This window comes from Neophocaena asiaeorientalis, unplaced genomic scaffold, assembly GCF_003031525.2.
Source record: "Neophocaena asiaeorientalis asiaeorientalis breed wild unplaced genomic scaffold, Neophocaena_asiaeorientalis_V1.1 scaffold882, whole genome shotgun sequence".
Lineage (NCBI taxonomy): Eukaryota > Metazoa > Chordata > Mammalia > Artiodactyla > Phocoenidae > Neophocaena > Neophocaena asiaeorientalis.
In genome coordinates, this window is record NW_020173141.1 from 294,984 (window position 1) to 307,380 (window position 12,397).

General features: G+C 41.7%; 1 protein-coding gene across 1 annotated transcript in view; it reads left to right on the top strand.

The window, feature by feature from the left end:
* VEGFD (vascular endothelial growth factor D) overlaps window positions 1-7,984 on the top strand; it is a 37,652-nt gene extending 29,668 nt beyond the window's left edge. The window contains exons 5-7 of the mRNA XM_024744129.1: window positions 740-840; window positions 6,627-6,822; window positions 7,404-7,984. Of these exons, the coding sequence (XP_024599897.1) occupies window positions 740-840; window positions 6,627-6,822; window positions 7,404-7,530 (424 nt within the window). The 3' untranslated portion in view covers window positions 7,531-7,984. The remainder of the gene's footprint in view (window positions 1-739; window positions 841-6,626; window positions 6,823-7,403) is intronic.
* Window positions 7,985-12,397: the final 4,413 nt, after the last annotated feature.

Below are 12,397 nucleotides of genomic sequence, written 5' to 3' on the forward strand. Positions count from 1 at the left end.
AGGCGGACTCTCAACCACTGTGCCACCAGGGAAGCCCCTGGTAGTTTCTTAAGTTGACCAAATGGGAAATATTATTTTAAATGAAAAATGACTTAAATTTAATTTGACTAGACATTTTGTGAGTATTTTGTGATTCTTTATGAGACAAATTATGAACCCTCAAGTGTTCTGAAATCAAAGATAATCATTGATTTGGGGAAAAAGAATTTACTACAGAGAAACAAAGGGCAAATCACAACTCTTGAATAAAAATACAAAGTAATTAAGTTGGATACTTAGATCTTGCACAAGTAAAGGAGTAAACGCACTGTGTGAGTGCCAAGTAGAAAAGAAAGCTCGTAATAAAGGAACATTTATCCTCAAGATTTTCCTGCTGTCCTGGCCAATGTTCTTATCTCCGTTTTACAGACGTAATGCTCAGGAGCTATGTTAGAACACTATTCACTTGGCATAAATAAGCTCTGTTGACAGCTAATTTACATAGTTTTTAACACCAATCCTCTTAAAAAGATGATACCTTTCCAAAATTACAGTTTGGTTTCCAAACGTTTCCACGGAGAATATTTGTAATTACAGAATTACTATCTAATAACATGCTGTTCATAAATATGAATTAAGCTCCTTAAAAATCTTCACTGTTCTCCAGTCAGAAATGTATTCAACGTTTCTTAAAAAATGTACCAAAGGTATGACTACTCTCGAAAGCTTTAAAATCTGATTTATTGTTTTCTCCTCCTAGCTGTTCCCATTCCAAGAAACTCTGTCCTATTGACATGCTCTGGGACAGCAACAAATGTAAATGTGTTTTACAGGAGGAGAATCCACTCGCCGGAATGGAAGGTAATCATAGCAGTGGTGAAATGATAATAGTAATAATAATAATAACAACAGTAGCAGCTAGTATTTAGTGACCAAGCGATCTTGTAAGCCTTTTATATGTATCAACTCATTTAATCCTCCCAATAATCCTATAATGTATGATTAGTATCCCTTTTTTTTTACAATTACAAAATGGACACACCAAAATGTCTAGTAACTTTCTAGACACACAGCTAAGAGTGATAGAAGTAGTGAGATTCCAGAGACCCCTGTGCTATAATTATATAGTAAGTCTACCAATGCATCATTCTGCTTTTTAATCTTAAAGACCCAAATGATTAGAGCATCCCAAAACGTTGAATTTGAAAGGGGATGATAAACTTTAATGAAAGCCACTTCAGAATGAAACACGAGTCAACCACATTTTACTAAGTTATTTATATAAAAGTCCTACAGGAATGTAAGGTCATTTTGGACGTGTTGATTTCTTTCAAATGTGTCATGTGAAAACATGCCAATAATTTGAAAAAAATGGGGAATAAGAGAAGACTTCTTCTGAAACGAGGGCAAAGTAAAAGCAAAACACAGCTGTTGGGCTCAGGGGAGTTGGGAACCAGATGAGCTAGGCTCTCGTCACTGCACATAACTCACAATGCTCTGATTTTTGATTATGAACATCTGGCTGAAAGTGAATCCACTTTTTATTGACTTCTGAGAGAACTTGACGTGATTCCACTGTAAAGATAGTAAGGAATCATGCAATTTGAACCTTGCTTGTTTCCAACTATGATCTACAAGCAAGATTAGTAAGGATTAAGCTCTAAGGAATCTGTCCTAGAAACTGTAAATAACAAGCTACTCCCTGTGCTTCGGTCTCTCAGCTTCCAAGTGTTTTCATGAAAGCTCAGCCCAGGGTTTGGGGGAATCTTAAAGTTCATGTAGTTTAAATGCCCATGCAGATCTTTTTTAAAAATTGAAGTATAGTTGACTTACGGTGTTTCAGGTATAGAGCAAAGTGATTCAGTTTTATATATATATTCTTTTTCAGATTATTTTCCATTATAAGTTATTGAATATAGTTCCCTGTGCTATACAGTAAGTCCTTGTTGTTTATCTATTTTATATATAGTAGTGTGTTTATGTTAATCCGAAACTCCTAATTTATCCTCTCCCCCCTTTCCTTTTGGTAACCATAAGTTTGTTTTCTATGTCTGTGAGTCTGTTTCTGTTTTGTAAATAAGTTCATTTGTATCATTTTTTTAGATTCCACATATAAGTGATGTCATATGATATTTGTCTTTCTCTGACTTACTTCACCGAGTATGATAATCTCTGGGTCCATCCACGTTGCTGCAAATGGCATTATTTCATTCTCTTTTTATGACTGAGTTGTATTCCATTGTATACAGGTGCCCCATCTTCTTTATCCATTTCTCTGTTGATGGACATTTAGCTTGCTTCCATGTCCTGCCTATTGTAAGTAGTGCTAACATTGGGGTGCATGTACCTTTTCAAATTAGAGTTTTCGTCTTTTCTGGATATATGCCCAGGAGTGGGATTGCTGGGTCATACAGTAACTCTGTAAGTGCCCATGCCAATCTAGAATGTCATGTACATCCTTCCCACCAAGTCTTCAGCCATCCTCTGCTAGAAAATGCATCAGTCATGGGGAAACTTGACAAACCCACTGAGGCATCCCAGTTACACTGGGCACACTCTTGTTGCTAATAAACTATGTTGAACCTGAATCTGTCTCTCTCTCTGTCTAGAAGAGTGCTGTCCAGCGGAATTACAGTGAGAGTCACATATGCAACTTACATTTTATAGTACTCACATTAAAAAGGTTAAAAGAAACAGATGAAATTAATTCTAATGTTTTACTTAATCTAATATATAAAAAATACTCTCATTTCAACATGCAGGCAATATAAAATTTATCAAGGATATACCCTTCATTCTTTGTGCTAAGTCTTTGAAATCCAGTGTGTATCTCACACTTAGAGCACATCTCAATTCACACTTGCCATTTCATGCTCATTCTGGCCCGTAGCCAGCATGTTGGACAGCCCAGCTCTAGAGCATCAACTTGTTAGTTCAGCTTTACCCTATAGAACCGTGTAAAACCAATCTAATTCTTTCTCCATGTGACCCATTTTTAAACTGTGTTAGAAAGTTATTGTGTGGAATCCAAAAAATGGTACAGATGAACTTATTTACAAAACAGAAATAGAGTCACAAATGTATAAAACAAACTTACGGTTACCAAGGGGGAAGCAGGGGAGGGATAAATTGGGAGATTGGGATTGGCATATACACAGTATTATACATAAAATAGATAACTAATAAGGACCTACTGTACAGCACAGGGAACTCTACTCAGTACTCTGTAATGACCTCTGTGGAAGAAGAATCTAAAAAAGAGTAGATATAGGTATATGTATAACTGATTCACTTTGCTGTACACCTGAACCTAACACAACATTGTAAATCAACTCTTCTCCAATAAAAATTTTTTTAAAAAGAAAGTTATCGTGGAAAGCTCTATACATAGAACTTAAAGGCTGTTCTAATCAAGCTTTTTCTGGTACACAGCTCCTGGGAGAGAGATTTGTACTTTGGAGGTTTACATGCAGGACTGCTTTCAAAGGTGAAGGGTCGGGGGCAGGACTGGGCAGAGGGAGAAGTCGAACCGTGTTGCAGTTGCTGAGAGGCGTTAGCCAAGCCTGTGGGGAGCTGAAACTGGGACAGCCCGTGGGGGGATGCCTCAAATTGAGGCAAAGGGGCTGGGTTCTATGGACTCGTCACTTGATATGGGCTGCCTCAGAGAGGGGATATAACCTTTGGTGAGGCAGCTTCTTTCTGCTGAAGGTAATTCCTGGGGAGGGACTTAGCCGGCGCCCATGTGTGTTGAGGGCGGGAAGAGTAGTGGAGAAAGAGAGGAGTGCTCTGAGCCAGGGAAAAATGAGCGCTCAGGGCTGGAAGTGAAAGACCGCAGCGCGTCAGGCTGCTGGAAGACGGTCAGCATGGTGGGAACGTTACAGGAGGGGGCTGGGTAGATGTGAGAGAGGAAGCTGGAGAGGTTCACAGGGGACCCTTGTAAAGCGTGTCCCAGAGCTTGGATGTGATGCTAAACGCAAAAGGAAACCACTCAACTGGTTTAAGTGGACAGTGACAGCACCAGTTAGAATTTTAACAAAATCAACCGAGTGACAGTGTACAAGAGGGTGGGTTGGCCTGGGGCAGGCAAGGAGGAAGGGGACCTTTTAGGAAGTTGTGACAATGATGGAAGTGAGAGGCATGGGGTAGCCTGGATCACTTCTGATCACTTCTCATTTTCATCTCTTGCAGCTCAGTTAATGTGGGCCAAGTTCATGGTCACTTCTCCAGTGGCTTCATCAAAATGATGACATATATTGAGCTTACTGTTCACTAAATACTTTTTCTTCCCACACACGTGGCTATTAAGCCAGCTGCCTTTTCTACAATAACTTCTCTTCCCTGGATGAGCATATGTGAGTTAGTGAATCCAAGTCCAATTTAATTTCATCTTGTTAGATTCAGGCCATTGCTCTAAACTGTTTTAAAAAACAAACAAACAAGAAAACTAACAATACCAAAAAAAGAAAAAAAGTTAGGGAGTCCTGATTCTGGATTTTAAATTCTTCAAGATACCCACAAATTCAAGAATTTACTTTGAAAAATTCCATCAGTTTATTGATTTAAAATGATAAATGGAACAAGGCTGAGGACCTAACACATTGGTATCCCATCATCAACTTCCCTAGGATTGAAATTGATACACAATACATGGGGTATCACCCTTAGCTAGTTACCGCTTCACTCAGCTCTCCTACATCCATTCTCTGTCACTTTCAACTTATCTTTAAGGATTGAGGTCAGCCACTGCCAACTACCTTGCTGAAGTTCAGCAAATACCCGGTAGACTGTGTTTCCCTAAACCACGGCTCTAAGAATGGAGTTGGGACAGCCTGAAGTGTTCTAAGTGAATCTCTACTGCCACCTAGTGATCCACGCAAATCTTTTAGGAGCTTCTGTCTAGTCTCGTCTTGCCCCAAAGTGACATCTGGCATCTGCATATGGCTTACAAAGCTTACCTTCTTCCTCTTCACACAATTCAGAATGGAGGATCCTCAGACCTAGCCTTTCAGTACCCATTCCACATGAGCCCTCAAAGATCATCGATCACAGAGCGGTTAAGACTATGAGATTGGATGACATGAGACTGCCATTTTGATATATCATTAATGGCCAGATATTGGCAAGACCATATGCCTTAACCCAATGTCTTGGAATGCTAGATGGGATTCTTCAGAATCTCCACATATCGGCCTGCTTCAGGACCCTTTTATTACAACAACTAAACTCAGCAAATGTTTATCAAGTGCCTATTTTATGCCAGAACGATGAGACCTGATCCCTGTAACCTTTAGGAGTTTTTCATTAACAGAGGAAACAGAGAAATAAACAGACAAATGTAAGCAGTACCAGAAAGGACAGAATGGAAATATGCACAGGGTAGGGCACTTAACTAAATTTGAAGTTGGGAAAGGTATCAGGGGGAAAGGATGACTAGCGAAGGGGACGACAAGGCGAAAATCATGGGGTTGAGAGACCCTGACGTATCACGAGAACTGAAAGTACTATAATTTGGTATGGAGGAGCATAGGATACATGAGAGAGAGACAGAAGATGAGTCTGGGAGGTTAATAGGGTCCAGCTCATGAAGGGTCTCTTATGTCTTGGTGGGGAAATTGACTCTTATTGGGAAAGAGAGGACCTTTTAAGGTAATTAAAGCAGTAGAGCAGGGACTTCCCTGGTGGCGCAGTGCTTAAGAATCCGCCTGCCAACGCAGGGGACACGGGTTTGATTCCTGGTCCGGGAAGATCCTACATGACGCGGAGCAACTAAGCCCGTGCGCCACAACTACTGAGCCTGCGCTTTAGAGCCCACGAGCCACAACTACTGAGCCCTCGTGCCTAGAGCCCGTGCTCCGCAGCAAGGGAAGCCACCACGACGAGAAGCCCGCGCACCACAACGAAGAGTAGCCCCCGCTCACAGCAACTAGAGAAAGCCTGCGTGCAGCAACGAAAGACCCAACACGGCCAAAGATAAATAAATTTAAAAAAATAGAGCAGTAGAGTGACATGATTAGATTTGCATTTGATATTGTGGAGAATGGATTGAAAGGGTAAAACTTGTGGTGAAGTGAATGAGTGCCATCTGCACGAAAAGTACAAGGTACTGACTTAATTGAGGCAGTGACAGTGATGATGAAAAAGAATAAATTCAGGGAGGCAGAACTGGGTGGACATGGTAATTAGATTCAACATGGCGGGTGAGTCAAGAGTGATGGCACCATTCACTAAGTGAGGCACACTGGGAGAGAAGCAGATTTGGGGAAGAAACTCAACACTTAACTTTCCTCCGAGCCTTTCAAGAATGCTAAGGTGACATTGTCAAGTTCTTCCAAAGTTTCTATCTCCTCTGTTTTTTGCAATGAATTTCAACTCGATGATCAGAATTGGACATGGAGTAGTAGTTATCCAGTTGTTTTGTATATTTTCTAGAAGAAATATCGGTCAGCTAAGTGTGTCAAAAGCCTCTCAGACCCTCCTCTCTCAGCTGATCATGTTTTCCGACAGATGTCTGTGGAATCAAAGTTCATTGTCGCTGCTGTATCCTTCATATTAGTATTATGATCTGCGGTGGGGAAATACATCACTGTTTCTACCCATAGCCTGGAAGGTGTGAGGTGTATTTTTTGACCAACACTTTTTCTGTTTAGATCACGCTCGCGATGAGCGGCTGGCTCTCTGCGGTCCACACATGAAGTTTGATGAAGATCGTTGTGAGTGTGTCTGTAAAACGCCATGTCCCAGAGATCTCATCCAGCACCCAGAAAACTGCAGCTGCATTGAGTGCAGAGAAACTCTGGAGAGCTGCTGCCAGAAGCACAAGACATTTCACCCAGACACCTGCAGGTGAATGGCTTTTGCACTTTTGCCCAAATTTGGCCCATTGACATTTAATGTAAATACCATTTCGATTTGGTGGGATTCCTTATTAAGCCAGTTTTACTGTTCAGTGCCAAGCCCCCTTTTTGATAGTAAAACAGAGGTTTGGCAACTATGGAATAAGTATATAGAGTGATGATTGATTGTGAAGTCAAGAAAATCCTGCCTACTGTTGTTGGCTTATGGATCTTGAGCAAAAACTAAAGTTGATGAAATTTCAACAATTATTATTTCAGATCAGCTGACTCTTTAGCTCAATCCCTCTCTCAATATATATCCACATATGTTTGCTTTTTTTCCTTGAGGAAGGGGATGTCATTGGATTTATATAGCAAGAACTTTACTGATGAATAGAACGCTTAGAAGTTAGCAATTGTGCTTTAATAGATTTTGAAACCATGTGGGGTAACCATCCAGGATTTTATATTGACATTTCAAATATGTATCTGGAAAATTTACTTTGAAAACGTAATCAAATCAGATCAGAGTTTTTCCTTGGAATTTAGTCCTTGATTCTGAACTCTCATGTTTATTTTCTTTTGTAACAGCTGTGAGGACAGATGCCCCTTTCACATGAGAACCTGTGCAAATGGAAAACCAGCATGTCCAAAGCATTGCCGCTTTCCAAAGGAGAAAAGGGCCGCCCATGGGCTCCACGATCGAGAAAATCCTTGATTCAGCCTTGATCCCCAGTTCCCCATCCCTGTCGTTTTAAACAGCATGCTGCTTTGCCAAGTTGCTGTCACTGTTCCAGGTGTTAGAAAAAAAAATCCGTTTTACATAGTACTGTGGTGAATCCAGATGGACCTTCCATTAAACACCAGCTGAGGACTCCCTGGCTCTCTGACAGATGTCTTCTAGCTGAAGGTGCTCTGCACACCAAGGAATGGAGAGTGAAAAGGGTTTGATCATCGTGGAATGGCAGGTACCATGTGATTAATTACTCAGAGCAGATGAGGCAGTTCGCATAGTCTTCGAGTCCTTTGCTAATTGCAACTCTCTTGTGAATTATTCTGATTCTTTCTTATGCCGATTTTGATTTGTATGATCAGCACTGATTATCTGATTACTGTCCAGCTTGTAGTTTTGAGTTTACCAAACTACTGTCCATTGTTTCATATTTAAGTGTATTTAAAGAAAATAAACACATCATTCAAGCCAGAGAATTTCGTGTGTTATTGAATATGCTACCGCTCTAAATTTTATGCTAAAAAAATATATTTTACGGAGAGAAAGGAATTCAGAAGTGCGAGGTGTGGGAGAGACACGAACACAAGAAAACTAGACTCCACTTTTGGGAAACCGAAAGAATAGGTCTCAGAAGGTTTAAGGTTCTAAACGAGGTTAAATAAATGTGACCCCCAAATCAGCTGGACATCAGTCTTTCCTTTGAGATTCTGTTGACCTTGACTTGATGGAGGAGAGCCCACTGGTGCCCCTGACATCTCTGCGGCTGTATATTTCTTCCGGCCGCCTCCAGCTCCACGTTTTTGCGCTTATTCAACTCTCAGTCTCATTAACATCTCAGTTCTCAGGGCCTCGTGATTCATCTCTCTTTTCCACAGCTACCCAGGAAGGGAGCACAAGCCTTTTTCCTTTGCTTTTTCGCTCAAATACTCCCACAAATAACTTGTTGATGGTGCAGATTTACTGAACAGTTTGGTAAAACAGAGGGAATTTAGCAGCTCTAGCAGAACTAAGTTACTTAGCAAATAACTTAGAAATTGATGCTCTCCCAAGCATCTTGCATAGATAGGTAGGTAGGTAGGTAGATGATAGATACACACATAATCTATTACATGTATTGCACACTTTTGTAAATAGTTATGTTCACGTTCTCTCCCCACTACTCTGTGACCTCTTTGCGATTGGAACTGTGTCCTGATCAAACTTGTGTAACCCAGGTTTCTCAGGCCAGACCATCTGGAGCAGTACAATAATAAGGAGATAAAGAACGATAAACATAGCAAAAAACTGTATCGTTTCTCCTAGAGCCGAGTGGTAGAATGGTTGGATCGTGTCCCAAATCCCTGCCCTTCCTCTCTCAGGGTTCCTAAGCAGTTCCCAAGTTCTCCCGTCCTTTGCTGAAGTTCTCTCGGAGCCTGTGGCTCTGGGCCCTCTGCTTCCTTCCTGGCCTTAGCTCTCAGCCCCTACCCTGGGGACACAGCTGATCTTGACCTTGCCTGGGACCAGTCCCCACAGTGCAGCCATTACCATGGCCTCATCATTTACTGGTGTTGGCCCAGTCACTCCTGTCCTGTCACTGTCCCTTTTGTCCTCACTTCATGACCTTTATGTCAATGGGCCTTCTTTCTTCTAGTTGTACTGTTTGATTCTCAGGCTTCTGAAAGAGCTCACAGGTAACTTAGTTTCTTAAATGTATTAGCATTCAACTTCTCGCTCTGTCCCTTCATTCAGTTTCTACCACTCTCTCCTCCTCAATAGTATTTGGTTAAGTTCCCTTGAGAGCTGGGGCAGCAGACGGTCCAAGGGACACTGCTCAGTTAGAGTCACTTTGCTCATCTTGATTGGTTAAAAAGAGAGGTCGAATCCCAGACAAGGAGAAAAGACTCGAGTTGAAGGCCAGGCTCTGCCACTTAATTGCATTATGAGGCCAAGCCACCTCATGGTGCCTTCGCTTCCTCTCCTGCTAGAGGCATGAGTGATAATCTCATCTCCCTGTATCTCAGAGTTGGTCACTTCACTCCATAAATGAAAACAATTTGAAAAATACAATGTACTTTACATATTAAAGGGATTATCTGCCAAAAGAGAAGCATGACTGTGAGCAACATTCTTGGCTTATACTGGATTCCTGGATCTGCCCTAAAACCAACTCAAACCACATTTTAGTTAGTGGCTCTGGCTTCCCAATTGCCATTTAGATGGAGATGTTATAGGGAATTCTGGACAAAACTATACAAGATCCGGCTTTCCACTTCCAAAACCTGGCCCCCCATTTTCTCCCCAACCATCTCTAAGCACCAGGAGACTTGGACTTGGATTCCCTGAGGCTAGGTCTCGGCTGGGATGGAGCGGGTCCTTAGGGTGGAGGTGGCGGAACTGGCCTATTGCCTTGTTAGAGTTCACTGGTCATCGTACAGGAATATCTGTCATACTAATAGCTTTGGAACGTGAGCTGCAATTTTTCAACCCACAAAATTGTGTTGCAAAATAAAAATATGTGAGAAAGCCCCGAGAGCTTAAAGCAAACACAATAAATGCCAGTGATGCATGATGTCCCTGATTATCTAAGCCACAAGGCCAGAAAATGCATTAATAGGACAGCACAGATCATAAATCAGTGACTACAGCAGTGTGGTGGGAGACCCTTTGGAGGTGGAAACAGATTGGATGGTATAATGGTCAGAGTTGGATGAGATTAAAATACTGCCTGAGATACTTGATAAAGGAGATGATACAAATAATCCATTTTAAGACTTTTAAGGAAAGGAAGAGTTGGGTGAAAATTGTGAGCTTAATGGATTTGGTCATTTGCTCAACAAGAGCTGGACTTTGTCTAATTTACTCATAATCCTCAGAGTGGGAACAATGTCTTGCATGTAGTGGGTGCCTAATAAATAATTATTTAGTTAATAGTGAAGTATTGATTCTGTGACCAGTGAATGGGAACTCATCTGCCACTGGAATGCCCAAGATGAACTCTTATTCTCCAGGGCTTCTCTCCAGGTGGCTTTTCATCATTCAGTATCTTGCCTGAGTTTCTTCACAGCATAGCCACTGGCTTTCAAGAGGAGAGCTTCCAACAGGACATGCCTCAGTTCATAAGCACGTATTAAGCTTCTGCTGTATCTCATTTACTGATGTCCCATTGGCCAAGTGAGCGACGTGGCCAAGCCTAGAGTTGATGTGGGAAGGGATTAGACAACGGTGTGAACATAGGAAAATGGTTCATTGAAGGCCACCATGTAACAGTCTCCCACAGGGTTGGTTCCTGTCTCTAGCCACACATGGAGACCTTTTAGTCTCTATTGTTTTACAAGAGCTGAACCCTCGTCAGTGTCTTCCTGCTTCCACATACAGAGTACAGGACCTATGTGGCTTGGTTCTGATCACCGTTTTGCACTTTGGTTCTGTTTCTGATACCTGGAAATATTTAGGATCTTAATCACAGCTATAACATGAATTTTCTCATTTATGTCTCTTGTTTTTCTTTTTGAAGCACAATGAGAAGAGAGGAATCTCAAAATATTAAATGAAAATGTCATCTTGGCTGGAAGTCTGGCTCAGCATCAAATCCATTTTCCATAGTAAGATCCTCTATCAGTTTTCTCCAACCTTCCCTGGAAATACCGCCCTTCTCCTATCTGAACCCTTGCCCTTCTCTCCCGCTGTGAAATTGCACAACGGCATTCACTGGACAGTCAGCATCTGTCTCTGTACCCCGGTCACGTTGTTCTTGGAATAATCTTGCTCCCAGCAGTTGCATGAGCACTCTTTACTTCCAGGAGCTAAATGCTGGCAGCCAGAAATACTCTTTCCCTCTGAACTCCCAGTATTTTTCTTGTATTTCTTTTGTGACATTTTTCGCTTCCTACCATCTATCATAGATATTTACATATGCCTTAACTTTGCCTTGTTTCCTTGCTGGTAAAGCTCATGCCAGTTTTTCCCTGCCTTGTGCCTTGTATATATATAGATAGTGGGTTCTCCATACAAATTCATTGCCTTCCCACTCCAGAATTATCCAAGAGCTAATTTACGTATGAATTTGCAAAGAGTTGAATTTCAAGGGAAGGTGATATCTAGTTTTATTTTATTTTATTATTATTATTTTTTTGGTGGTACATGGGCCTCTCACTGTTGTGGCCTCTCCCGGTGCGGAGCACAGGCATTAATACAGCTAAAACGTATTCAGTGTCTAGTACCAGGAACAGACCCTGCTTCTGCTTACTCCCTGGCTGGGAAGGCAGACGTTTAACAAGCAAATACAAATGCCAATTTTCAGAAAGCGGTCCATGTGAGATCCCAAGAAAACACAAGTCTCCAAGGATCAGGTTGAGGAAGAAGGCGGGGGAGGGGGTGTGAGGGGGAACAGGCAAACAAATTGAATATCACTGATAAATGCTATACCAGCATATGGCCAAAGTGCTGTCAAAATACAAAAGAGGGAGGATTTAATTCTTTGTGGAAGTTTGGGTAGGGCATCAGAAAGGAGCCGAAATCTTCAGGGATGAACAGGCTTTCTACAGGCTTAAGATGGGTGCTGGCAACGATGGTGGTGATGGCGCTCAGGAAGGCATTTGCTCGGCTGGGGAACCCTGTGTACCCGCTCTGAGGGCTGGATGACCATCAGACCACTTCCAGTGATTCATTAGCCTCTTGGCCAAGCACCACCATAGCCAGCTGAACCAGTTTGAATGGGAGTTGATATTTCAGGTCAGACCTCAGGTTTTTTTCCTCCAGAGTGGAGGGTTGCCAGGTAGAATGAAACATGCCCAGTTAAATCTGAATTTCAGATAAACAACGAATATTTTTTTAGTAAAGACCCCAATATTTGGGACACACTTATATTAAAAAA